Genomic DNA, 27666 nt, shown 5'->3' on the forward strand with positions numbered 1-27666 from the left:
GTCCCCCTCTACACTCCCCCAGTGCCTCAGCCTCGCGCGTCCCCACCCACGTGCGCCTCCCGCTACCCCGCGCGTGTCCAGTCCACGCGCCGCCCCGCCCCTCCCAGCGTGGCGCGGCCCCTTTAAGGCGCGGTGCGGACTCTCGCGAGATTTGGGTGCAGCGCTCTCGCGAGGTCGGGCCGGCACGCCGATTGGCTGCGGGGGGTTGAATGTAAGATGGCGCCCAGGGAGCTGTGAGGGGGAAAGACTCGGGGGCCGAGGCGGCGGCGGCGCGAGGCGACGGCGGCAGCGGGGCCGGGGTGAGGCGGGGCCGGGAAGCGCCGCAACGCTAGCGGGGGGCGCCGGGCCGCGGCCGGGGCGGGGGTGCGCGGCGGCGGGGCCGGGCGGGGCCTCCCGTCAGTCGCGGGGGGGGAGGCGGCGGCGGTTCCGGGGGCGGCGCGGGCCTTGGTGGGGGGGACGGGGGGCGAGCAGGGGGGGCGACCGGCGCGTGCACGCGCCGGTCGCCCTCCTTATTCGACCGCCCCCTCCCCCGCTTTCCCTGCACTGGGAGCGTGTCCGTCACCGTTTTCCCCCCCCCCCGCGCAGGCGGTCTTAGCGCGCGCAGGAAGGCGCGGCCTCCGCGTTCTGCGCGGCGCGGCCCTCGGCGGCCGCCGTCCCTGCGAAGCCCCCCCAACATGGCTCCTGCGGGAGGGAGGGGGGAGAGAGGGGCGTGCGGCGCCTCCCGCCCGCTGGTTCGGGTCCGGGCCCGGCGGCGAACAAAGGCGGCGGGAGCGGCCCGGCCGTGTGGAGCCGCGGGCGATGATCTCAGGGGTTAAATATGGAGCTGGGTTGGTCTGTGTTGCTCCCGTCTGTCCCGGGCCGCCGAGCTGGGAATGCCGGCGGGGAAGGAGGAGGAGGCACCTCTGGATACGGTCACTGCTGCTGCCTTGTTCTAAGTTCTGCCTTCCAGTAACTCCGCTGTCACGGCGTGGTGCTCAGCGCCCGGTGACAGATGTGCTCATGAACTCGTTCTTAGTGACGCTTGTCAGGCTGAGGGATGCAGAGGTTAGGAATTGGGCACCTGGCGGTTCTTCAGTTGGAGCTGCTGGCTGCCTGGATGGTCACATCCTTCTTTTCCAATTTTCTTTTTTTTTTTTTGTTTTTTTGTTTCTTAATGGAATACACATTAAAAAAAAAATGGCTTTAATAAAGAAAGAGGAACTGGGGATGGAAAGGGCTTCTTTGTTCTGTCTTCTCCAGAACGTTACAAGTCTAAGAGCTCAGGACAAGAGCAGCAGAAATACATGCAACATGGTGACTGGTGAGTCCAGATTGTCCACATGCTGCAAGTTGTGTGTGTGTTTGCAGTAACCTCAGTCTAAGTTTTATGAACTAACCGTATGTGCTCATGATCTTCAATGAGTTTCTTGAACTTATTTCCTGGAAAAAATGCGGTTTTGCTGAACAGGAAGGAATGGCCTCCCTTTATCGGAGAAAGCTTATTGCCTGGATGCTCTTTTTTTATTTTAAAATGAAGTATTAAAAACATGCTGCCCAGATCTTGTAAGGATGGGTGTTTGCTTTTTCTAATGCGTGTCTGCGGGATAAATGGAATGCGTAAATTTGTAGTTTTTGATAACTAAAAGAGGTGACTGCAGCAACAAGCTGTGTATGTTGCCCTACAAAAGCCTGTTAAATGCACAGTTGACCCTTAAAGAGGTGTCTGTCAGAAATGCAGGTGGGTTTAGTTTTAATGAATAAAATTTCTGAGGGTACAGTGTTACTTTTCTGAATCTCAACCTGTCATCTCTGCTGCTCTGTAGGGGTTTGTGAGGTGCAGTTTTGAGTGCTTCAGTTAAATAGCCCCAAGCAGCCTTCAAAGGGACTGGAATGACTCTGAGAGAAACTTAGTACAGCCCACACTGTTAACTGCAGTGTCTTTAGCTCCTTTCTGATTGTCCGAGTTGAAGGGCTGAGGAGAAAGCCAAAGGAAGATGCTGCTGCTGTTCCGGAGCAGGAACCCGTACCACATGGTGTGGTGGGATTCTGATCCGTGGTTGGTACTTCAGGTATTGCAGCAGCTCAGATGAGCATCTCGCTGTTTTGGGTGGTAGTGGCTCTCAGTATAGTGATGTCAAGAAATATAAAGGAAAATTAAAGGAGAGATTCCTTCTGACAGATTGTGTTGGAGGAAGATTTACTAGTAGGGAAAGACTGGCCTAGCAGGCTCTTGATTTTGATGCTAAAAAGAGCTAATTAATATGGAACAGCCAAGCAGGGTCAAGGATTTGTATCTAAGAAATTAATGCTGCGTTTGTTCTGCATTCTGGTGGTGGTTGGTGGAGGCGGGTAATGATTTGGTGGTGGAGCTGTTCTTGATCTTTGGGCCTGCTGCTTAGGCATCTGGGTTTCTGCTGGCTTTTGGTTTCTGCTGCACAGGAGCGTGATGTACGTGTGAGCAGCCCTTGATAGAAGGATTGGAGTTCCACAGTGAAAGTAAGGGCTAACGAAGAGCTGCTATTGAAAACGGTGGCCCTGCTGACCTCCTGCCCCACTCTCTCCCTTGACAAGATTAATAGGATGTGGATGGCTATTCCTTGAGTCTTTACAACATAATCAGGAGCAAGGAAGAAGGCAGGACCTTTGCTGAGAAGCAAGCCTATCCTATTCGGCAACAGCTAGCTGTCAAAGACCATATAATCTCAAAGAGCACCTGTGGTGTTCACGCCTGAGTTCACAGCGTGGAATCCTTGAGCCTTATTCCTCACAAGAGCCTTCCCTCTGAAAGCTGGGTCTGCCAGTGCACCTTAGAGTGCAAGTGAGAAATGAGTATACTGTTCTGAAAGCCTTGCTGTAGTACTGAAGCCAGGGATTTGGAAGTTCTAGGTATAACATCAGGACAAGTTAATTGCTCAAGATCTGTTTTGCAGTTTCAGAGTATGTAACGGAGCCTTATGCAATTAGGTACAAGATGTAGTCAAGTGTACTTGATGTAGGTCCTGCTCGAGTTGCTGAGGATGTATTAACAAGGTTGTTCTCTGTTGATTTGATCCTGGTCGTACAGTCACCTGGGAAGGAGTTAATAATGTGTCCTGTGGAGGTGTAGAGTACTCTCCCATGGCTCCTGGAGGAAACCTCACTCGCTAAGTGAATAGTCTTACTGGTTCTGTTGTGCAGAGCTGGCTTGAAAATGTGTCAGATCAGAATTTCTGAAAGGCCGACAAATTATTTTTCTGTCCAGCTGTGGACTCTGTGGGAGCTTCTGTATGCTGATTTTCACAGAGCTGTTGGATTTACCGAGTGAACACTGCTAGCTGGTGCTTTTTACTAAACATTGATGCATATTTTAAGAATATTTTCTGTAGTAATTTCATACAGCAACAAATGTTGCTTCATAATTGAGAATCTGTAGGTGCAGTGCAGGTTGCCTCATGTGTGTTCCCCTTACCTTTGATATTCATTCTTTCTCCTGTGAGCCTGGTCCAATGCACTAGCCATGAACCTACTCCGTGTAAACAAGAACTTCTGTGTGTTTAGGCTGCTGTCACGTCACAGTGAGGAGTGGTTAGAATTTGCTCTAGCTCCTACTGGTTTTGTTGGGAGCTGGAGCTGGACTTGTGGAGTACGCTTGAATGCCACTGAGTACCTAGAACTGACTCCCATTTTCACACAGGTTGTTGCAGTCTTATGTTCAACTACATATTTCTGTCTTAGTTCTGTTTTTTGTATCATTTTACCATGATTGTTTAACAAGGTTCTGCTTTTGTACCAATTCCCTTTTGAACTGCAGTCATAATGTGCATGTAGGGGTATTTGTCCCTTTTGCCTCCTTTTCACAGCTTGATCTCATAGCACTGAATCACTTCTTCTAGTCCTAATCATGTGCTCTTTCACATCTTTTCACAATCATCAGTGTCTGATAGCATTATAGCTCAAATTTATTTATCCTTTATCAAGACTAATTAGTGCCTTAGAAACAACCAGTATACCCATTGCAGAAACAACTTGTGGGTTTAAACAAGATAAGTCAATAAGAGAAGAATGCTGTCAAAGTATGCCCTAGAGTTTTCTAATGTTCTTAGGTGGACTCATCTTTTTTGCTGATTTGCTTCCTTGCTCTCATATCCTCCCTGATCATTTGATTTCTTTTTCTGTCTCTTCTGTCTTCATACATGGCATGTTTCATGTTAAACTCTTCCTAAAGGACATCAAGAACTGATGCTGCTGTTGGCTTTGTCATTTCCAGAGCTCTGCTTCTCTGTGTGTGTAGTTCCTCATTTGAGGAATCTCTTGATTCCAGTGCTCTCCTTTTGCTTGCTGTATTCAAATCGATAAGGCTGTCGTAGTCCTAATAGCAGTGGGCTGAATGCTACATCTGATGCTCTTCCGCTATGCTTCCCATTAGCTGCCTAGAATAGAACTGCACGGCCTGATAGAACATACTGCTCGGTTCTCCCACCTCTGTGGCTGTGAAGCAGGGCCACAGATATTGATTTCTAAGCTTCTCTCACTAATACTGCATGTTGCCAACAAATGAAATGTATGACATGATTTCATCTGCTGTGGGACTCGCCTGGTCTTGGTGAAGTACAGTGCTAGAAGATTTTACGTGGTGGTGAGTTCTTTGAGCAGTACCACAGTTATACCTGGTTATCATTCAGATGTCCCTGAGCTGCTAAGAGCTTATCTGAGAAATGTGTAGTAACACGAGATGCCTCATAAAACTAAAGCATCTGTCTCGGGCATCTGGCTGTGCATGTTTGCTAGTTTTCATATGGGACTCAGTATGAGAAATTAGTTACTGGAGTTAGGAATGTCCTTGCATTAAGGGAGTGCTTTAGTTAAGACTTTTACTTTCTCTTTCCTTAAGGAACCCTAAGGACCTTGCAATATGAATAATTCTTTGGAGAACACCATTTCCTTTGAAGAGTACATCCGTGTGAAGGCACGAACGATCCCACAGCACAGAATGAAGGAGTTTCTGGACTCCCTTGCTTCCAAGGGGCCAGAAGCTCTGCAGGAGTTTCAGCAGACAGCCACCACCACGATGGTGTATCAGCAGGGTGGCAACTGCATTTACACGGACAGCACAGAGGTGGCTGGGTCTTTGCTTGAACTTGCTTGTCCTGTGACAACCAGTGTCCAGCAGCAAACTCCACCAGAGCAGCAGATACAGGTTCAGCAACCCCAGCAAGTCCAGGTAAGTGCTTTAAATCATCTCTCTATGTGTATATGACTTGCTAACCCATGGAGTAGTGTTCAGAGCCAGCTACTGTCTAACCTGAAACCACAGACAAGCGTTTAAGGAGCAGAGCCAACTAACTTTATGTAGAACAGCACTATTTCCCTTTCATTTAATGAATTTTGTAGTAGATTTCTGTCTTGACTGCACCTCCATTGAGCCCTGCTGTAGGAGCAGCAGCATTTGTAGCAATGTAGTGGTGTAACCTGTTGGAGCAATGTTTGACGATTCTGGCATGTACACAGCTCCCTGAAGCCTTGCGCTGTGTGAAGCTGCTATAAATACCACCCCCCTCTGCTGGTCTGTCTGTATCTGGTTGTTCAGAGTGGTCGTGGCATAACTTGTCTTCAGGTTTTTGTAATGCAATCAGTTATCTTTAAATGATTTTGCTTGAACATTCTGAAAGTTGTAGGTCTTGAACTGGCTTTTCCATCGGGGGAAATGCAGGGGAGTCAACTCACGGTACAGATCAGGGGTAAATACCTTCCAGGAAAGGAACCCTAGAAGATGCATGTGTGTCAAGGTAGATTATCCCTCTGCACAGTGGAAGGAGGCTTCTCTTCTTTCTTTTTTTTTTTCATAGGTATTACGGTAATTTTTTATCAAGTCTTAAATGAGGCAGTCCAGCACTAGAGGGGAGAACAACTCCAAACATATAACTTGGGATAACTGCTTCAGTCCTCAAACATGGTTTGTTATTTGAGGAGCTTATAGGTGGCAGGGCATTTACTAAGGTTTTCTTATGTCTCCAAACAGCTGAACTTTGTCTACAGCTGTAATTCTGGTACACTCCAGATAAGAATCTTTCTGCCTTCTGGACCATGAATGTAAAGTTGTGAGCTCTTGTCTTTTGCAACAAATGAGGGTATGGAGACATGAATGACTAGAGATAAGGTGGTGTGAACTTGCTGCAGTGCAGTAGACTTGTGCTGACAGCTCACTTGTGTGCCTGTATCCTACAGCAAAGACAAACTTGCCTCTTTTCACTGAGTAACTCGACTCCAATTACTCTTTCTATTCAATAAATGAATGCTTAACTGGGACTTCTGTAACCCGTTGCCCTACAGTAACTTATGTGACAAGGCTTTTGAAGAATAAAAGCCTCTAGTCTCGGAGACATTACTTGGATCTCAGTGTGAGTCCAGTAAAACTGAACAAGGGTGCTTTTGGCTCTGCCAGCCAGCATGGTTTTTTGGGGTGAAGCTTAATTTTTCTATAGAAGAACCAGAAGGGCTGGCTTTCTTTGGAAGCCTCAGCCTTGGAGGTGTGGAAAGCCCCCAAACCAATTGTAAAAGTCTCCCCTGCTGCTGTCTGCTTTCAGAACTACTCAAAGTTCAGGCTTGACCCTTTCAAGTCTTCTAGTAACAGTGATAGGGAGGGAGGTCACGTATCATATGTTCCAGAGAAAAATAATCTCCTGACCTTCTTGAAAATAACCATAGAGTTGTTGCCAGAGACCTGTTCCTGTTTTTTAAACTGAATGGCCTGTACCCTGAACATGAAAAATATCTGATGGAAGTCAAGATTGCAGCAACTTTCCTGAAGAATGTTGTCTGTGCTCTCCCCCTTATTTTTTTTGATGTGGCTCTGCTTTAAAATACTTGCTTTCACATCTGTAAGTACACATCATAATTAGCGTTTGGGTTGCCTACCCTGCCACTCACTTTAGGATGTTACAAACTCTCAGAATACGTAGGTGGCATGTGTGATACTAGATATGGCTGCAGCTTTTGTGCAGCTGGAGTCGTGTGTATTGGAGCACCTAGCTCAGAATTGTCTTGAAGGCTTTTTGCAAGGATGGGATGGAGAGAAATGTCTTTATCCCTTTGTAAGAGTGTTTTTTCTGTCTTTCAGGATCTCTTATTGAGATGCGATTTTATGTTAAACCCATGATTTAGTGTTCAGCTGTCTCAAGATTGTCACTGCGGCAGCAGTAGCAGGGCCCGGTGTCTTAACAACTTTTGTTGTGGCTCTGGGGTGACAGTGTTCCACTAGAGCAGTGCACCTGACCCAGCTGGCTCGCTTTGCAAAAATAGTGCTTGTGTTGCATTATGAGAAATTTTGTTCATCCGCTGAAGCCTCTTAGCTTTTGATCAAACTAATGTCATCCCAGGACTTGACTTGATAATCTGTTTAGTTCTTGCTAATCCAGTTGCGAACCAGTGGAAGACCCTTTAAATGACTACACGTATGTCTGGCAATGTGACAGTGGTACTGAAAGTGATTAATGATATGACCAGTCAGATGACCTCACAGTTGCAAGTGCTGCTGACAACCTTATGGTCGTAAAGACTGACAAGCAGTGCTCAAATTCATCCTAGATTTTACTTGCTGTGAAGAAACAGAGACTACCTGCTGCTTATATTTATCCTGGCAAAATAAATTTCCTGTTTGAAGAAGTTGCCATCTTAGGGTTTTCTTGCCTTAAGGGTTCAGCAAACTGTTGCCAAATATTTATTTTAAAAGACTGAGTGGATTGCAACTGCTGGGTTATAGATACAGCAGTGCTGCAGTACAAATGTCTTGGAGCCCTTTCCATGCCCAATATCACAGTGATGCCATTAACGATCTTAAAGAGTTTGATGATGTCAAGTTGTCATACGCTGTGCTGCATCAGCAGGTGGGCTGGGAAGGGCCATGTTTTGCTCCAGTCAAGTAAGAGTTTTATCAGCTCTGCCTTTGGTGAGATTGTTTTTAGTCTTGTTCATTGAGGCCATCGAATTGATGGTGCCAGCAAGTACAGGTGTTGTCACTGACTTGCTTACTGAATACGGTATTTCTGCAGTGAACCTCTTGTGCCTCTTCCTCTTCTGCAAGAAGATTTAACTGACAGAATATCAAGGGGCAGAAAGTACTTTTGCTTAGGACATGTGCAGCGTGTGTCAGGAAGATCCTCAATTTCAGCTTTTTTTTTAAGACTGATGGCTGGGCTGGAAAGAAAGAGCTTCTTGGACAGGGGTTGAGGGGAGTATGCTGCAAGTGAGCAGGGATTGTAGAACTGTTTAGGGAATGGTTAACTGAAACACACTACACAGGCATTTAAGGCCTGTGCCTTTCTAATTGCTCAGTTCCTTATGTCTTTACTGTTGAGGTTTTTCAGTCTTCCCCCAGTGTATTCTGTGATTTCAGGCCATTATGGGAAGCTAGGCACTAGGAATGCCATACAGCAGAGAAAGGTGCACTTAAGCAGCTCAAGAAAATCTTGTCTCTGGCTTTGCATAGGATACAGCTGTCCGTCACTGCTAATGGATGCAGCTTCCCCCAGCCCCAGTCTTGGTTCTGAAGTTTAGCCTAGAGGTAGGCCTCCTATTCACTTACCTTTAAAAAGCATCCCAAGAAGATATTAGTGTAGAGCTAGTATTAGTTAGCATTTGCCAGGGCTGAATGTGCCCCTTCCGAGAATGGTTATAATTGAGTGATGCGTTCAAGATAGCACCTTCTTGTATATGGAAGCAAGTGCCTCTTTGAGAGGTAAGCCGGTTTGTTTTCCCTACTTCGTGTGTTTTAGGCTTAAATTCTGCCCCAGCGTCTAGACTTGACAACATAGCCTTGATATTGTAACTGCTCAAATACACACAAGGCCTAATGTGGCCCATGGAATTCTCTCTGTGATGTTGATGAATGAGCAGAGGAAAAATGTGAAGTGAAAATCTGTCTGGCAATTGTTCTGAAATCTGGCTTGTATGGTCCCCATAGACCTTGTTTACTTAGTTAGCAAAGGGCTTCCTGTAAAGTGGTTGAGTAACAAGTTCCAATGTTTCCTTCTACTTCAGTGGTCAGTCTTTTCACCTACTCTGTACTTCAGATCTGTTTTGTATGTGTGCTTTCTGGTGTAACATTAGAGGGAACTCTTATTACAGTGTCAGTTTTTAAAGCTGGAGTCATTTCAGCTTAAGACTGTTGTTGAGAGAAGTGTATTTTAAGCCTTCTTCCCATGCATTGGGCAAAAAATAATTGTGAGCTTGCTCTTCTTCTGCTCTCACTAACTTTTTGTCAATGTTTTTTATTTCTGTTGGCTTGCTCAGGTGTGGAAGTTTGAGGTGCACCTATGTTACTCTCGGGGGGTGAGATTTGCAGCATATTCTTGCAGCAAGTTTGCCACTTGCCTCCCTACACACATCTCCTAGGTTTGGAGTTTGTCATTTGGGGTTGCCTTCAGCTGAGACAGCCGTAAGATGCAGTCTTGTTGTGTATAGGTGTTTGCCTAGCTTGGCTAGCGAACAAGACTACACATAAGTTTGGAATAGTGCTCTGGAGCGCTTAATGCGGACGCCTTGGTAGGTCTTCAGACCTCTGAAGGTCTCTTCTTGGAATATCCTACTACTTGCTAGAGTAAAAATAGCTTCAGAAGCGAAGATGTGTTTGTGTAAAGAGGCGTTTAAGGGCCTGTCAGGTGCTATAGGGCAAGCTAGATATCAGAAAGTCCATACAGGCAAGAGTTGGTATGTGTGCTTGTTTGGAGTTAGGTTTTAGGTAATATTAAGTGATCCAATCAGTCCACAGATATTTTCTTTGCTTGGCAATTCTTTCAAATTAATTGTTTCAGCACTGCCATTCTGCAGTCTCATTCCTTGTCTGCCCTATTATGAATCCTACTTGAAAGTTTGTCGGAGTTAGTCTATCAGCTATGAGGAAATAACTTTTGGAAACCAAACTTCAGGTGTTCTCATGCTTGTAGAGTTACTTGTTTTCTCTTTTCATGTGCTCAGTTCTAGATGGAATATGTTTTTGAACTTAATGTGGCAGATTTCCTTTAAGAGAATCTTAAAAATTTAGTTCTGCCCTCCTGGTGCAATGCAGGGCTGGCTTCTAATGCTTTTGATTCTCTGTTAGCTAGTACTTGGTCCAACTTCTATTTGTTTTCTGCTAAAAAAAGCATTTTTCTGTGTGATGGTAGCCTGCTAGGAAGTGATTCTTTTCACGCTGTTAGATCCAAACTTCTGGCAGCGAGCAGTTTTTCAGTACTGATAACTTGGCATGTTCCTCTCTTGCACCAGTATAACCCAGGAATTCCCAGCATAACATGTTCTCACTTTAATCTTCAGCATAAGGTGAAGATTTAAAGTCCTCCCGATTGGTCTTGGCCTGTAAACTTAAAGCATGCCTCTTTGTACAGAATCTTAACAAGTCAGCTGCTGAGGTATTTAGTGTAATTCTTTCTCCTTTTTTTCCTCAGATAGCAAGTTAGACAATGAGATCAGCTTAAGAAGCTCTGGTGTCAGTTTGGGTTGAAGTTTGTAAATCAAAAACAAATGCTTGTAGCACTCCTGGGTACAACATACTTGAAAGCAGGGAGGGATCTACTGCCAAATATGGTTGTTAAAAATGGGTGTGTAATTCACAAGGTATACATAATGCAGGGTAGATAGAGCTCCAGTATCCTTTTACATAGGAGCAGTCTCTAGACAGAAGCATCACGTCTGCAGTTTGCAGCATGAACTTCCAGTGATTCTGGAGTCTTGACTTCTTCGTGTTGTTCAGGTCTGAAATAATTCTTTGGGTGTTAACAGTAACATTTTGAGAACTCTAAAGCAGAAGAAAGACATCCTAGTTGTAGGGTTTAGGATTTAGTCCTAAGAAAGTTTCGTAGGGCCTCGGGTCATGATTGCTCGTCTGCTGAAAGTGGCGGTTGTTGCCCGTGACTTTTAGAGACAGTAGACCCTGGCTTAAATGTGGTTAATGGTTCAAAGCTGTGCCAGAGGAGGTTTAGGCTGGACAATTAGGAAGCATTTCTTTACCAAGAAGGTGGTCAGGCACTGGAACAGGCTTCCTAAAGGTGGTTGAGACCCCAAGCCTGTCAGTATTTAAAAGGCATTTGGGTAATGCTTACAGGAACTGTAATGTAAAGTCTTGCATGGAAAGAAGGTGGGGATGTTTTTAAGGTGTTCAGTTACCCGTGCATGTTTGGAAAACACACTGCAGGGCTCCAGCATGACATGTTTACCTCGCTGTGATGTGATTTTGAATCCTGGCAGATAAAGCAAATATTTCTTGTGTGAAACAGAAAATATATCAGTTTACAATAATGGGTTTTAGCTTGTCCAGCTTAGGCCTTTGTCGTGCAGGTAATGTTTTGAACAAGGACTTAAATTAATACTAAGGACTATATCTTGGTGTATACTTGCCTTAGAGGTGTAATTGAAACTGGTTCTTTAAACTGAGCTCTTAACTGTGCCTGGCCTGGTTGCCCGAGGCAGTACTCATGCTATAGGGCAGTGTAAGAGTATCAGATAGAACAGAAGAAGCATCCTATAGGTGACTTCATCTTTTTCAGTTAACTGCTGATCAAATCGCTCGTTGATGCAGCTTTTAAACTGTTGTGCTGACATAAGGTCATATGTTTCTTATTACAGTGCAGGAAATTATTATAGAAAGTCCACATCATGTATAGTGCACACAGCTCCCAGCAGGAACTGTAAAACTCCATTCTTCCTGGAAATGAAATTGGTTTTTAACAAGAGGTAATTGGTCTGCAAGTGTGCATTTTACTACCTCCCCATTTTTCCTTAGCAACTCTTAGTTGGCTGCAAATGAATATTTACATTCTTTAAGTCTAGGAGATGATGTTGGGAAGTGAGATTTTGTGTATCTGCACAACGTACACCTGTGCTACCAGTTCCTTTTGGTATTGTCAGGCTGGTTAGTAATGTGTCTCTGCAAATGCTATGCTAGCCTGGCTAACTCTAGAAAGTGAGGTAGAAAAGGATGAGAGAACATGAGTAGGGAGACAGTTTTGCAACTAAATAAATGTGTGTTGGCTTCAAACTTCACGTGGCCATCATAAGATGCCACTAATAAAGCTCTGCATCTCTCAGTTGGATTTGAAAGGAGAAGCTGAGTATTTAATTCCCTCCCTTAAGATACAGCGTTAAGGAAGCCTGGAGAAGGCAGATGATCATGGGAATCTGGGATGTCGCTTCTAGAAGGAGGGAAATGCTGTGTCACTGTGAGGGACAAAGTGGTAAAGTGTCTGGAGGAGGAGAGATGGCACCTCGCTTGGTGCCCTGGGAGTGGAGACACCATCTGGCTTGGGTTCAGGGCCTGGGTTCAGGGCCTGGAATGTGGAGTTGTTGAGACCTGAATGTTGTTTTGGGGGCTACATCTGACGACTGGCTTGATGTCTGCTCCTGGACACCTCTGAGGTAGCATGACATACCTTGAACAAATGGGCATTGATGTGAGAGGGTGCTAGTTGGTTTTTTATTTATTCCCCTAAAATAAAAGGAACTGTGTTTGAATCCAAGCCTTAAGAATATTTTGTCTGTTATTCAGTATTGTGTAAGTGCATGAGCTAGAAAATACAACCGAGTAATTTGGACAATACATGGAATTAAGCAGAGTAAGTAAATAATGAAAGAAGAGTTGGTTTTAATTATCACTGCTAAAGAAATACTTCTGAGGCTTAAAAAAAAAATGTGGCAATGCTGCCCCCTAACACATGACAAAGGTTCAGGTTGAACTTGCCACTTTGTGTTGACTCCCGCTTGGGTAGTGTTACTTTTAGCAGTTGGTTTCAAAATAATATTTCTGTGCTTTATGTGGAAAGAGCCAAGTGCTGGTTTCAACTTACCCATATTTCTTACTGCCTGTCACTGGCAAGTGATCTTGTGGCCATTTGGGGGACTAGGGTTGAAAACAGAAAAACAGTCTTCGGAGCACAGTAAGAATGAGCCAAGCTGCTGTGTTTTGTAGCCAGAATTATAATATGCATGACCTTAAAGTTTTGCCATTGCAAGGCCTGTGCTTAAGTGACATTTTAGCAATGCAAATAGCTCTGAAGACTCTCTTAGCTTCCAAGGATGCAATCTGTTGGCTTGAGCCCACGGAGCTTTGAGGAGGAAGATGCAGCTCACGTGCTGTTCTGTCTGTTCTGACAAGTGTGGTCGTGTGCAATGCTGAGCAAGTGCATCATTTACTTCTATCGCTGTTGTCAAACAGGCACTCCTAGAGTAACTTGCTTCCATTTTCCTTTCCTACTGGATTCATACATAGAATTGTAAAACTGGGCATAAAAGACCTGAAGCATAGACCTTCAATGATGGAGCATCTCTGTTGAATCACTGGTGCTTGCTGATCTCTAATTGTTAAATTGATGTCATTGCAGGTTCAGGTTCAGGTCCAGCAGTCACCGCAGCAGGTCTGCGCCCAGCAGCTCTCTCCGCAGCTCACTGTCCATCAGGCTTCAGAGCAACCAATACAGGTCCAAGTGCAGATCCAAGGCCAGGCGCAGCAGCAAGCATCCCAGCCAATACAGAGTCAGTCTCTTCAGAGCCCCAGCCCATCTCAGCTGCAGGCAGCGCAAATCCAAGTACAGCATGTGCAGACTGCCCAACAGATCCAGGCTGCTGAGATACCGGAGGAACACATACAACACCAGCAGATCCAGGCCCAGCTTGTGGCAGGACAGGCCATAACTGGTGGCCAACAGATACAGATCCAAACAGTCGGGGCGCTGTCACCTCCTCCTTCTCAACAAGGCTCTCCACGAGAAGGGGAGCGACGGATCAGCACTGCTAGTGTCCTTCAGCCGGTGAAGAAACGTAAAGTGGATATGCCTATCACTGTATCATACGCTATTTCAGGGCAGCCAGTTGCCACAGTGCTGGCCATTCCTCAGGGCCAGCAGCAAAGTTACGTCTCTTTAAGGCCAGACTTGTTAACAGTGGACAGTGCCCACCTGTACAGTGCCACTGGGACCATTACTAGCCCCACTGGAGAGACTTGGACCATCCCCGTTTACTCTGCTCAGCCACGTGGTGACCTTCAGCAGCAAAACATAACCCACATTGCCATCCCTCAGGAGGCCTATAATGCCGTCCACGTCAGTGGCTCGCCAACGACACTGGCTACCGTGAAGCTGGAAGACGACAAGGATAAGATGGTGGGAAGTACTTCAGTAGTGAAGAACTCTCACGAGGAAGTGGTGCAGACTCTTGCTAATTCGCTCTTTCCAGCACAGTTTATGAATGGCAACATCCACATTCCAGTGGCAGTGCAGGCTGTGGCAGGGACGTACCAGAATACAGCACAGACAGTGCACATATGGGACCCGCAGCAGCAACAGCAGCAGCCCACACCCCAAGAGCAGGGGCAGCAGCAGCAGCAGCAACTACAAGTCACTTGCTCAGTAAGTTAAAACTGTTTCTCGGCCTCGGTCTGTGATTAACAGCTTCCGCACATTGCAGAGAGGAAGGATGTCAGCTGGTGTCTAGGAAGCAGAAATGCGGCTGTCCCAGTAGCCTGGGTGTGACATAGGGCATTTGACTCCCAATAGGTGTAGGACTGCCATGTGTTAATGTTGATACATAATTATAGGATTAAATACTTCCTGTAAAGAAGTACAGCATTGATCTTTGTTGTGTAGATTAATAGATACTTGTAGCGTAAATTAATATGTACGTGCCCGTTGCTAGCTTCTTCATAGCAGGTGTTCTGAGGTCTGCAGTCTTATTCTAAGCTGTTGTAGGCATTGCAGTGGATGGGCAGGGGTGACTGCAGAAAAGTAAGTGCAAATATACTAGTCACCTAGTTACCAGTTACTTTGCGTTACACAGCACGTGGAGTCCACAGCAGATCCACTGCCCAAGTAAGATGTTAAAATCTGACTAGTAGTGAGCAGACTTGAGGTGTACCTGTCTGTAACACCACATACTGCTTATGGTAAATGCCTGGTGCACAAAAGCACAATAACAAGCAGTGGCAAGCATCTCTCCATAGTGCTTGGCAAACATGCCAGACACGTTTGTTGCTGCTTTTTTAGAGGCTTTGTTGCTGACTTTAAGCTGCAGATTATTTTGAATTGGCTTTTGAAACTGGAACGAGTCGGGCTGTTATTGCACTCTCTTATACATGCAAATGGATATAACTTTTATTACCAGAAAGTGGAAAGTGTTTGATCTGTCAGAGCCTGAAGGGAATGAGGACAAAAATATCCAAGTCTGTGAGCATAAATGTTGTTATAAATTCTTTCCAGTTTATAAATTACACTGTTGGCTTTATAAAGGTCTGTATGCCCCTTGCCTCATCAGTAAGAACTGAGACCAGGATGGTTACTTTCTGTAGTCACATCTGGTTGTTTGAGTCAATTGTGTGCTTCATCCCACCAAGATCTTCACTGAAAAGGGTTCCCTGCATCTTTATATAACTTCCAGGTGCTAGGTGCCCTCTTTTATACAGCTGTACTTTATGGGTCTTGCAATGCATGGAGGTTTTATTGGTTGGGTTTTTTGTTTTGTCATGTTTGAAGAGCCTTCTCTTAGCTCATCTTTTTTCACAGAACACTTTCTCACTGTCAGCTATTTGAACAAACTGAGTTGATAGAACTTTTTGCTTTTCTGCTAAACAGGATTTTTAGATTTATTGTAGGGTCTTAAAGAGCGTGAGCCACATTCTTGTGATTGTTTCCAAGGTATTAGCTCCATAGTTTCTTTAACGGTTACTTGGAAATCTACTAATGCTGTGTATTCCTGTGCACAGTGGTCTGCAGTTCTTGAATATCAGATGGTTTTCTGGTCGCAGTTCTCTTAAGTACTGAGTCTTTCATAAGCCCCTAAATACAGAGGCGAGTCCAGGAGGGATGCATTCTTCCTCTAAGAGGGCAATAAAGCTGCTATACCTGAACATTACGCTTCTGGGGGTTGTCCCTCTAATAGCTGTGAGACTGAGAAGGAATTTGCCTGCTTGCCCCACAGTGTCCTTTGGTCTTGTGCTGCTCTGGGATCCAGACAAGTTGCAGCTGTTTTGCTCTGTTTGTGAAAAATGTAGGTCAATTAAGAAGCAACTGCCAGTTGGTGAATTAATTCCAGCCTGTGTGCCTGCTTTTGCACTGGCAAGGTGGCTGTGAGGTCAAGGCAGAAGGTTGACCCTGAGCTTGGGCTGACAGAGGTGGTTGGTTCTGGAAAGCTTTCTGCCTTCCAGAGAGTAATGGATCTTGCTCTGGAGGAGAGCAGAGGCTCAGTTCCAGCTCCTGCAGAGACAAGGTGTCAGTTCACCCTTGGACTCCTGTCTTCTGAGACACAGGCTTGCTTGACAGCTTAAACTTTTGTTACCATCTGCTTTGATAAAAGCTGGGGCCTTTCAGTCATGGTCTGACTTTGCAGCTGTGGCAGACGCTGCTGGTGATGCAGGGATTGATAAGCAAAGAGCTATTAAGAGCTGGTGCAAAAAAAGAAAAACCAGCAGGCAGTCGGAAAGCTCCACTCTTGCAGGCTTTGCCTGTTCAACTGTTTGGTTTTTTTTTTCTTTTTTTTTGTTACACTAAGTAAGGTGCAGGTATTACTGAAGTCTCTGTGCCATTTTCATTATGGTCTCTAGTACTGTCAGAGCGACTTTCCTTGATGATTGGCACTTGGCAGTGTCAAAGGAAAGTTACTTCATGATAACAAAGCCTTGCTTTTTGGAGTGACTCTTAAGAAGGAGAAAGCAAAACTGCTGTAAGAACTGATGTAAGAACTGCTACCTTTGTAACATTCAGGGTGCCAGTGAGAATTTGGCTAAGGACTGCAAAGCTTCAGGTGAATCTCCTTAATTGAGGTAGCCATGAGACTTTCTGTGGCATGGGATTGAGAACCTGTAGAGAATGCAGAGTGGGTGCAACTAGGGGGCTCACTGCAACTTCTGGATAGGAGCTATCAGTTGCCTGTAAATTAGGCTTCCTGTTAAGGTAGTAACTCTTGATGACTTAAAGTCCTGCCACAAAGTAAACATTCAAAGGCTCTAGAGACCCTTTGGAGCTGTAGTAGCTCTTCACGGAACAGTAGCTAGTTCTCATGAGCAGTAGTTGGCAGTTTGAGAGCATTGTATTGCAACTAAATTAATGTTTTGATGCTGGTCTATTATTATTTTATACCTCTTACGAATGAATTAGTCTTACTGGTTCCTAAAGAACAAAGCATATCTATTCCATTTGCCTGTTACGTACTGAATAATGAAGAGAGCCTGACCTCAACGGACAAAGGTGGGGAGGGATGCTAGCAGTGTCTGAGAGCGATCGTACCCAGAACTTCACTGAGGGCAGTCTAGGTTTGGAGCAACAATGATTAGTAGAGCTGATAGCAACTTAATTGTTCTTCCCCGCCAGGGGCTGGCCATCTCCCTAGCTGCTGTGAGGGCTCTGTGTGAGGGGCTTAGTCTGCTCTTGCAGTGAGATGATAGACTTCAGAGGTGGTTTGGAGTGACAGGTTAACGGGAACTGATAAAAATGCATTGGAGCAAATGGAGCTTTAGGATCAGTAGTGATCTATTTCAGTGTTCAAGGGGTGACTAGGAGCCTGTTGAGAGGACTTCTGTCCTATGAAGATCCTTGCCTCTGAATAGCTGCCTTCTTAAAGGTATCACAGCAAGAATGGCTCATGGCTGTTAGGTCTCCTGTGAAGTTCTTCAGGACTTCTAAGTGCATCAAGATGCAAGTTGTGTGGATTTACTAAAGGGACTATAGATATGTCCATTGGAACCGAAGTGTTCTTGGAGAGACTGTTCTATATATATATATGTAAATATAGTGTACATATATATAAATATAGTATATGTGTATATATATACATACACACACATATACTCTTTTGTGAGCAGCAATTCTGGTTAGGCAGCAAAAGTTGTGTTCCTTGGGTTGTTAGAGGAGAGTTTTGCAAAAGGCTGACATCTTCGGGCTGGTGGTATTGTGGCATTACTTGTTTTTGTTGAACTGTTGCATATCAAAGTTTGTATGTAAACTGAAGTGTTCTCTTTCATAGGCTCAAACTGTTCAGGTTGCTGAAGTTGAGCCGCAGCCACAGACTTCACCTGAACTTCTACTTCCAAACTCTCTGAAGCCAGAAGAAGGGCTTGAAGTGTGGAAAAGCTGGGCACAGACCAAGAATGCAGAGCTGGAAAAAGAAGCCCAAAATAGGCTAGCACCTATTGGAAGTAAGCGTCATGACAACATGGCTTTCCTTTCAGGCTAGATTAGGAGTGACTAAACAGCTAGCTGTTTACTGCTCTGGAAAGCACCTTTCTTTAATCAGTGATTCCTTTTAAATTTAAACTTTGATTTACTCTGCAACACTAATTATTGCCTACTCCCACTGCCACAGAACATGTTTCAAGGGCTCTGTGCTGAGCCAGCTCGAGCGCTGAGAGTGGCAGCAGTAGAAAAGGGCGCTGTATGACCAGTGTATGGGTGAACAAATGGCTGTGAATGCCAGCCAGGCTGGTAGAGCAATCATGGAGTTACTGTTTTCCTGTTGCTGCAGGGCAGCATTTCTTTGTGGCCATGGTAAAAAAAAACGCAGTAGTCATGCAGTTGGCAGGCCAGAGAGTATTCCTGTCGGATTCTTGCCTGTTTATCTTTTAGTAAATCTGACAACCTAAGGTCTTGATTTATTTCAGCTTTCTTTATTAGACTAGGAGAATGAGGTAGTACTGGGCCTACCAGATAGAATGGCAGAGCCAGAGATGTGGAAAATCATTCCTGAAAGATTGAGAAATAATATGACTTTATGGCTTAAATAAAATGGCTTTGTTTTTGTTTTTTTTCCAGGGCGTCAGCTGCTGAGGTTCCAGGAAGATCTCATCTCTTCAGCTGTGGCTGAGCTGAATTATGGTCTATGCTTAATGACACGAGAAGCTCGAAATGGTGATGGTGAACCCTATGATCCAGACGTGCTCTACTATATCTTCCTGTGTATTCAGAAGGTAGGGGGGAGGGCAGCTGGCTGTGCAGCAGAACCGTGTGTGTTGTCAGTGTGTATAGGGAGGATTCTCTGTCACAAAAATGGAGACTGTGGCTTCTATTAAGCTTCCCAACAATTTCATAAGAAAAAATTCTTTGGATTTTTTTTTTTTTAAAAGATCGGATTAAACATAAGTAGCACGTAGCAGTGCTCTTACCTACTGACTTATGTTTGTGAAGATTCATTAATAACTGAGAATGGTGAGAACAATAAATGCTTTTAGATTTTTTTGTCGGGTAGGGGTGATGTTGGATGATGTTTGAGGAAGTTGTCGATGTCGGAACTTTATCTAGCTGAAACTTCAACAGGCAAGAACTTTGTGTCGTGTGGGTAGTGTGAGCTGGTAATATTAATGTCCTTTCTGGATGAGCTGCAGCAACAGAGCTAAATTCTGATAGGAGAATTGAGCATTTTTCTTCTTAACCTGAACAAATCTAGTGTCCAAAGGACAGTCATGTGAAAAAAACATAGAGTGAACGCACCTGCCATAGAAGGTGAAATCCAACCAGCTTTACTTTCTGAGATGGTTTTTCCTTTCTGTCTTAGCACTCCCATGGTAGTAGCTGAGATTACCTACCTTGTACAGGCTTTGATGCAAGGTTCCTCGTTCTTCTAAGCAGAATGTATTAGTCTTCAGTGCTATGCTGTAAAATGCTTGACTAATTGGGTACATGGCCTCTTAGGATAAGGTCTGGTCTGAGGAATATGCTCGCTACCATTGTACTGGACTGTCTTGTGTATCTCTTATAGTATCTCTTTGAAAATGGACGAGTAGATGACATCTTCTCAGATCTCTATTACATTCGGTTCACTGAATGGCTGCATGAAGTTCTCAAGGACGTACAGCCTCGTATTTCCCCTCTTGGTAAGAAATTTTGTTTAGAAACTTTAAAACTTTCCAGAGTCTGGAATATTTAGACTGAACTTCAGCATGAGTGGAGTCTGAATAAAAAACTTTTTGAAGTACTTGGTGTCCCTTAGCACAGCTCGTACTGGTCAGGGAGAAAAGTTTTGTGTCTGCAGTGAATGCTGGGGTTATTGCACGTGTTGGGCTCTAGGCCTGATTTGTAACCCATCAGAGGCAGACTGTGTTTGGACTTTGTATTGTCATGAGACTGGCTTACTTAGAAGCCAGCTGATCCTTCACCTGAATCAGGATTCCTCATCTGAAGTACTAATACACCCTGCCTCTAGTACGTATTGTTACTTTGGGAGGTAATACAACACTGTCATGTTGCCATGTAGCCAGATGGATACAGTCTGCAGGACCAACCAAGTGTCAAAAGTAAAATCCAGTATGTGATTAGCAGCACTTGAGGCTCAATCAGTGCAACTCATCTCAGCCCTGTGTTTAGAAGATGGTGGTAACATGGCTGGGAAGAGCAGTTCCAGAAGAGAGATTCTGGCAGTTGCTTATGAGAACTAGAGTAAGAATTACATTTTCAAAGCACAGAAACCTGGTTTCTCATCACTTCATTCCCTTTGATCTGATTAGACATCAGTGAAGAAGCTACTGCTTGTGTTCAGAAAAGCAGCTGATGTTACAGGCTAGATGGCTAAGTAGCACCCTGAGTTTTTTGGATCCTTTTGTTTTCACCCTGGGTGTTTGATCTGTGCTTTGTCATTCCACGAGCCCCAGAGTTCATACTGCTGTCTGTTCCTCTGTTTTTCTGTGTATTTGGAGGATAGTATTTCTCTTCTACACAAAGGAGAAAAAAAAAATCTGAGAATCAAAGGATTATTCTTGTCCAAATACATCACTTGGCACTGTGTGCTGACTAAAGCTGTGCGCAGGGCCAAGAGCTGATTTGTTACACTGGCCTGCTTGCTCTCACATATTATTGGATTAGGAGCGTCTGCATTGGAGTAGAGCCATTAATTAAAAGCTGTTAAAGTGCATATTTATTTCTCTCTGGGCTGGGATGTATAGGCGTATCACAGAAGCGTACTCTCTACAACTAGAGGATGACGTATGTATGCAAGCGTTTCTGAACTGTACCTGCTATTTAAAAAGTTCTTTGCACAGCAGGGAATCTTGACATCAGTGAGGATCTCCTTCTCCTCCTTCCCATAGGACTCATATGTTCTCCAGTACTTCTAGACTATAAAATACTGTCTGTGTTCCTGCTGCAGCTGTCTCCTGGCATAATGCTGACTTATCATTATTGCAGGTTATGTCCTCTCCAGTCATGTAACGGAAGAGATGCTGTGGGAGTGTAAGCAACTAGGAGCTCACTCCCCTTCCACCTTGCTCACTACACTGATGTTTTTTAATACAAAGTAAGTACATAGGTCTTGGGGAATAAAAGAAATTCAAATGCCTTGACAGGCTTTGTAGGAAACTGCTGTGCTGGGTTAGGGTGAAATAATTAATTTCAAACGGTTGACTGCAGAGCCTTTTTGCAGCCCCGTTGAGCAAAGAAGGTGCAGTGGCAGAGGGGAAACTGAACTTTGCTGCTGGAACAGTCTTTAACTGGGTATTGGTTTGAACTTCACTTGGCTCATGATGAGCAAAGCTAACTACCTTACTGTCACAACTGTATCCTTTACTTGCCTCTGAATGCCTTGTGTTTTCTTCTTTCTGCTTAGATACTTCCTGTTGAAAACAGTAGACCAGCACATGAAGCTGGCCTTCTCCAAGGTGTTGAGACAGACCAAGAAGAACCCTTCTAATCCCAAGGATAAAAGCACGAGTATCCGCTATATGAAGGCTCCTGGCATACACCAGACAGGACAGAAAGGTAGCGTCTGGAAGTTTGTTTTGGGAATATTTACTTACTGGGCTTGAAGGAAGTGGATGAGCCTGGAGATGTCTGCTGGTAAGGCCATGACAACCCAAGGCTCTGCCAATTACCTTCAGCCTAGCAGTTTAAGTTTTCTGTGCGCTCTGTCTGAGGGCACGTAGTCCCTGCTAATAACAAGCCTTGCAACATACCCTGCCTGAGCAAACGGGACTCATCACGAGCTAAGGATAATGTCTTTTATTACTGTGGGTTTTTATGGGCAGAGAGGCTTTTGGGGTTAAGTGCTTGTGAACAGAGGAAGAAACTTCTTTGGAGGGGCTTCTCTTACATTGAATTGTGAATCCATATAGAATTCATATATAAGTACAATCTGTCCTCTTTAGAGCACGGGCTCAGGATTTATGGGAGGCACTGCGGTCTCAGTAGAGAGACTTCTTTCATTTTTGGGCGCAGATGGAGTAGAGGTGGAAAGGAGGATATGAATGGATTGTGGTATTCAGTAGCCTTGGGATACAGCAAGCTCTCCATATGATTCTTTGAGCATTCAGGACCAGGTGCCTCTGTCCTGGAACAGCCATGTGTCTCTTGCCAGCTCTTGTGTGGTGACAAGGAGTGCTGAGGCTGTACAGCACTGCTCAGTTTACAGTACTTACAAGGTGTCTGACAGATTTCTGGGGGGCTGGTTTGTAGTTACAGATGACATGTATGCAGAGCAGACTGAGAATCCAGAGAACCCCCTGAGGTGTCCGATAAAGCTGTATGACTTCTACCTCTTCAAATGGTGAGAGCTCTTGTTCGTGTGTGTCGTTGCTTGTCTTCTGTGACTGTTAAGCTGCATCTCGTAGCTGGCCTGCTTTCAGGGCTGTGGGGCTGTGATTTATTGCTGGCATGTAAATTTACTTAAATGGGGTGGGGTGTTGATGTGAGAGGGTGGAATTTATTCTGATCGCACATAAGTTGAAGTTCTGTTGTATTTAGAGACAAATCCTGATGTGTGAACTGGCTGCTCTTAATCTTATACTTGCTCTGGAGTTTGCTGTGTTAGCATGAGCTCGCTGTTCTGCCTGTGACTTGCAAGCAAGTCATCTGGAAGCATCCACTACTTGAGATGAGATTAGGATCCTATTCAGATTGGTTTCTGAATGAAAACAAGGACTTCTTCTGGAGATTAAAGGGAGCCTCAAAGGACTCTGCTCTAAGTTATGATGATTCTGATAATTGATATAAATGTTCCTCTGCACTGATGGCTGTGCAGCTGGCCTGGATATAAAAATACCCCATCCTTGCTTCACTCAAAGACCCCTAAAGCTCTGTGTCGTACGTAGCAGTATGAAATAAAAGTGACTTTTATTGTCATCACCATGGCAATTTAACCCTGGCATGGCCTCAAAACTTTGGGACCATTGTTGCCTCTAGATGTACCTCTGTACCCCTACGTCTTATCAGCCAGATTCTCGCTGTCAGGATTTGTGAAGCCTGGGGTGAGGACAGTGGCGGTCTCTCGCTTCCAGGACATTCTGTTAGTCTGGTTATCTCTGATCTTCCTCACACAGCCCCCAGAGTGTGAAAGGCCGGAATGACACGTTTTACTTGACACCGGAGCCAGTGGTGGCCCCCAACAGCCCTATCTGGTATTCCATCCAGCCGATCAGCAGAGAGCAGATGGAGCAGATGCTCACCCGGATCCTGGTGATACGAGAGATTCAGGAAGCTCTTGCCGTGGCTAATGCCAGCACCATGCACTAAGGCATCCTTCTTGGCTCGGAAGGGGTGGGGCGGGGTGATGGGGGACAAGCAAAGATAAATTGTACAGACTTTTACACTAAAGGAGATGCCTAAGTTTTTGGTTTTTTATTGGTGTAGTTATGAAGCCCTTTTAGGCTTCTTCTCTTTAAAAGAATCTAAAGGAAAACCTACCCATTGTGTATCCTACCCAACACACCAAACTGTTGGAACCATTGGAGGCTGCATATCCCCTGCAAGCTGGGAGCTGTGGAAAGCTGCTGGTTGACTCTGGTTTTTTTTTTATGATGTAGAAAACATGAACTACAGGATTGGCCTGGATGGCTGGGGCCTCTATCTCCTTGGAGCACGTGCAGCCTAGAGGGCACAGAATGATCGATGGACCTGCTCAGCCGGTGGAGGAGAGGCAGGCATCTTCTTTTCTTGTGCTTGGACGTTAATTTGCTGTTATCTTGGAAGGAAGAGGAGAGAGTGAACTGCAGTTGTGATTTATACAAAAAAAACCCAAACCAACGATTTCTATTCAGACCTTTAAGTGACATTTTTAGATGTTGAAAGTACAAACTTTACCACACTCTTCTTTTTTGGCCTAACATTGAGGCCTTAAACCTTGAGGCTCCTGTGCCTGATGGAATTCTTGTAACATACACTTGTGTATCATATAAAGATACCACCCTGTTTCTCTTATGTATTCTTACTCTAGTTGTTTATTAAGAATGACGAGCACGTCTTTTCAACATGCCATTGAACAATGTGTCTTTATTTGGGGAAGAGTGAGCTGTGAGGGTGGGGGGGTCATTATACAAGGATCAGTATGCAAACTGGTTGTTCTTATCCCTGTTTGTGCTTTCCAGCTCAACTCCACTGGACTTCTTTCACCCTTACAAATTTAGGAAGGTAGAAAGGGATTAACTTCTGTTGAAGGACCCGAGTGTCTGCTTGCTGATGGAAGCTCAGTGTCAGTCTAGGAACATGGGACCTGTGAGAGCAGATCAGACTGCCAGTGTGTCCAGTTCTGTGGCTGGCCTGTAAGGCTTCACCCCTAGGCAAATCCCCCTCTTCTCACCTTTACAAATACATCACACCAACCGCATGATGAAGGGGTGTTGGAGGGAAAAGGCCTTCCAGGAGCAGCATGTGGCTTACTCCTGCCATTTAACAGCCTTTTCACACTTCTAAAGCAGCTGTGTAGCTTCTGGCATCGTTCCACGATCATAAACCCTAGCCCCGTAGCCTTGCCTTGCTGCATCTTAAATGGTTGCTGTATTTTATATCATTAACAAGTAGAATGCTCTTACGAAGCCAGCGGGTAGCTGACCATGCTTGAAATGGGAGATCACTCTAGCCAGGCTTGTTAGTTGTGCCACCAGCTTGAATGCGGAGAGATGACTCTGCTTCTTGAACTTGGCTTCCCTGGTTCTCCATCTTATGTACCTTCCCTGTTCCAAAATATATAGGTATCTATTTAAATATATATTATAGTAAAAAAAACTTGTGTACAGGCAAGCAATTTCTCTGAAGCTTCTGTTGACCACACCTGTCTGTATGAGAAGGAAGGTCTGCCCTCTCTGTGGGTTGTGCACATAGGATGAGAGTAGCCACTATGTTCCCTGCCTTTGTGCTCTTGATTAGTGTTGAGGTGTGCAGGCTTAAAGATACTTCAAGCCACTGATGTTTCATATTGACTTTGGTGTTCCTGAGAAAGCAGATATGCTTGATTTGGTTGGCAGTATGAGCTGTTTGTTCCCTGTATAGCGCTCTGCTCAAATCAATGCAGAGCAGTGAAGTAGCAACATGCTGTTATTTACTGATACCCCTACTCTAAAGTAGGCTCTTAGCTCAGTGTCTGCCCTCAGAGTTATGCCAGGGAAAAATAGCCCAGGGCTGGTGTCCAGATCCCAGTGGGTAAGTTGGGAAGATGGTAGCCAGGTGGTGTGTGGTGCTGGCAACGTGCAGCCTCAGCTCAGTCCAGCTGTTCAGAGCCTGCAGTTGCCTCTTGATAGAGTGGCTCTCAGGATGGCTAACACTGCTTCAGCTGTCAGAAGCCTGTAATCCCTTCACCATATCTTAGTGGCCAGAATGTCCATCTCTGGCCCTAATTTAAGTATTTAAGGACATAGTTAGGGGCAAGCTCCCACTACTTCAAGCAGCTGTGTGTGCTTATGGCTCAGGAAGTCCGACAAGCCTGCACAGAGTGAGTTTCCCATTCTTTTGGGCAGTTTGTTCTGCTTTCTGAACAGAAATGCAAAGAGAAGAGAAACTGCAGACACCTGTGCTCAAGTCCCAGCGTGTGCTCTGCAGTATTGCATGGGAAATTAGCTCCAGCATGCCTGCACCTCAGTGTGAACTTTGTCTCCATCCGGAATGCAGTGAGTGTTGAAGTAATCTGCTAGGTACCCAGTGTGCAAGTCGCTTCATTAGGTGGCTTTTGGATTCATCTCTTACTCTAAAAATCACCAGAAGCTGGAATAACTTGACAGAGTAATAGGGCAGTTCCAAGTCAGGGGTGAACAGATAACTTCAGCTGAGCTTTAGAGGGAAACAGAATTCTATGTTACCTTAAAATTCCAGATTGTGCACTTTCCTTACTAGTCTTAACTGCAGGATCATCTGAAATCGTAGGGGAAGAGTTCTTGATCTTGGAGTGCACCGCTTAAGAGCAGGGGAACTTGGCACACGGTCAGCTGTGGAGGTCTCCTGTTGATTTGGTTTGTCCCGACAGACTGAAGAGTTTCCATTATTTTCTCATTGTTTGGACGTACATAGGAGAGGGATTTGCTGACGCAGAAGTGGACTGCCGTATTGTTCTGTACTGTCTCATCAGAATGTCCACTGTGTTAACTTCATTCCCTATTTTTAGAGACAATCGATATACTGTGACTTAAAGATCATTTGCCTGGACCTGGCTTCTAGTCTGGCTCTCTGGAGCTAATTTAAAAGGTACAGTATTTCTAGAATATAAATACGACGTTCTTTGATAGTAAAGAACACGATCTGCTCCCTTTTAGGGACTCATAGGAAGGTATGTGCACAGAGCAGCACAGACGAGTGCTGTGGCTTTGGGTTGCTATCCAAGTTTTGGGAAATGTTCCCAGTCAAACATGTAAACTAGCTTTTTAACACTTTCCTATAACCAGCTTGACTGCTGCTTAAAGGGCATTCCCCCCTCGGCTCTGAGAGTGCCAAACTGCTAGCTCTTGTATGCGTGTATATATTAAATGAGAACTCTCCATGCCCTATGCCTTGTATGAGACAGGCTGAAAATGCATCAATCTCTAAATAAAAAAAGCTGAGAGAGTGAAACTAGAGACCCTGCGTTGTTGGTTTTGAACTATGCCCATCTTGTCTCTGTGGTGTGAAAGGAACCACAGAAAGCAGAGCACGGCTGATTGTTGTAAAGCACCTCGCATTCTGACATGAGACTTGTGTATTGTCCTATCTCTTGACACTTAGCATTGCTTTCCTAAGGAATCTTGTAGCCTCTTGCACATTTGTCCACGGCACCATTAGCTTTTAATTTATTTTCAAGAGTTCAAGCGTTTCCTCTTAAGTGGTAATGGCTGAAGCAACAGAGAGCAAACTAGAGTGTGGTTCTTAGTGCTTGTCTAGAGTAGTGAGCAAAGGGAACAGCCTAAGTAACTTAGTAGGGCTCTCATCTGTTGGCTGCTTCACCCCTAGAGATCTCCTGGATTTTAGATTAGAGACAGGGCCTGAGGTACTTCCTGAACTGTTCTGCCTTGGACTGGTGAAAAAAGATTTAACCTGATACCTAAATAAGAACCATCTTTTGCACCGTTGCTCCTTGGGCAGAAGTTAAGCCAGTCTTGTTCTCAGCTGCATCAAGGCTATTCTCTGCCTTGGTGTGCTTAGAATGGATTAGAACTGCAAGCCTCTTGCACTGTGGTAAGAACAGATGCAGATCTGGTAGGAAAGAGCTCTCTGAGCACCTGTGGGGTGGAGGACTTGCTGATACTCTCGTTGCTCATCCTCTTGCTGGTCTGAGTGCTGCTGGACACTGATTGCACAGTCCATCCAAACTGCATTCTCATCCAAGTTTAATAGTGACTTGGTTGCAATTAGTGTTTGGACTCTTAAAACTCTGTTTAAGCGGAATATAAACTGTCTTCCACCCTAGACGGAGCTTCTCTCCCTATCTTGCTGGGGCTGTTCCCCTCAAGCACTACAGGGAGCGTACTTTATCCTAATGTTTCAGCCTATGTGTTTCACTGGTGCCAATGCATAGAAAGAG

General features: G+C 44.9%; 1 protein-coding gene across 2 annotated transcripts; it reads left to right on the top strand.

Annotated features, from left to right (window-relative positions):
- Nucleotides 1–161: 161 nt before the first annotated feature.
- On the top strand, nucleotides 162–24158 carry QRICH1 (glutamine rich 1). Of its 2 annotated transcripts, XM_054076690.1 has the most exons (11): nucleotides 198–299; nucleotides 1240–1300; nucleotides 4850–5179; nucleotides 13326–14348; nucleotides 17953–18124; nucleotides 18738–18892; nucleotides 19681–19795; nucleotides 21102–21210; nucleotides 21520–21671; nucleotides 22365–22455; nucleotides 23228–24158. In XM_054076690.1, the coding sequence occupies exons 3-11, from the start codon at nucleotides 4871–4873 to the stop codon at nucleotides 23418–23420; spliced, it is 2319 nt and encodes a 772-aa protein (XP_053932665.1). In that variant the 5' UTR covers nucleotides 198–299; nucleotides 1240–1300; nucleotides 4850–4870; the 3' UTR covers nucleotides 23421–24158. The 2 variants fall into 2 exon arrangements, with proteins under 2 accessions (XP_053932666.1, XP_053932665.1); XM_054076691.1 differs by lacking the exon at nucleotides 1240–1300 and having other exon boundaries at nucleotides 162–299.
- Nucleotides 24159–27666: the final 3508 nt, after the last annotated feature.

Source organism: Cuculus canorus, chromosome 11 (genome assembly GCF_017976375.1).
Source record: "Cuculus canorus isolate bCucCan1 chromosome 11, bCucCan1.pri, whole genome shotgun sequence".
NCBI lineage: Eukaryota > Metazoa > Chordata > Aves > Cuculiformes > Cuculidae > Cuculus > Cuculus canorus.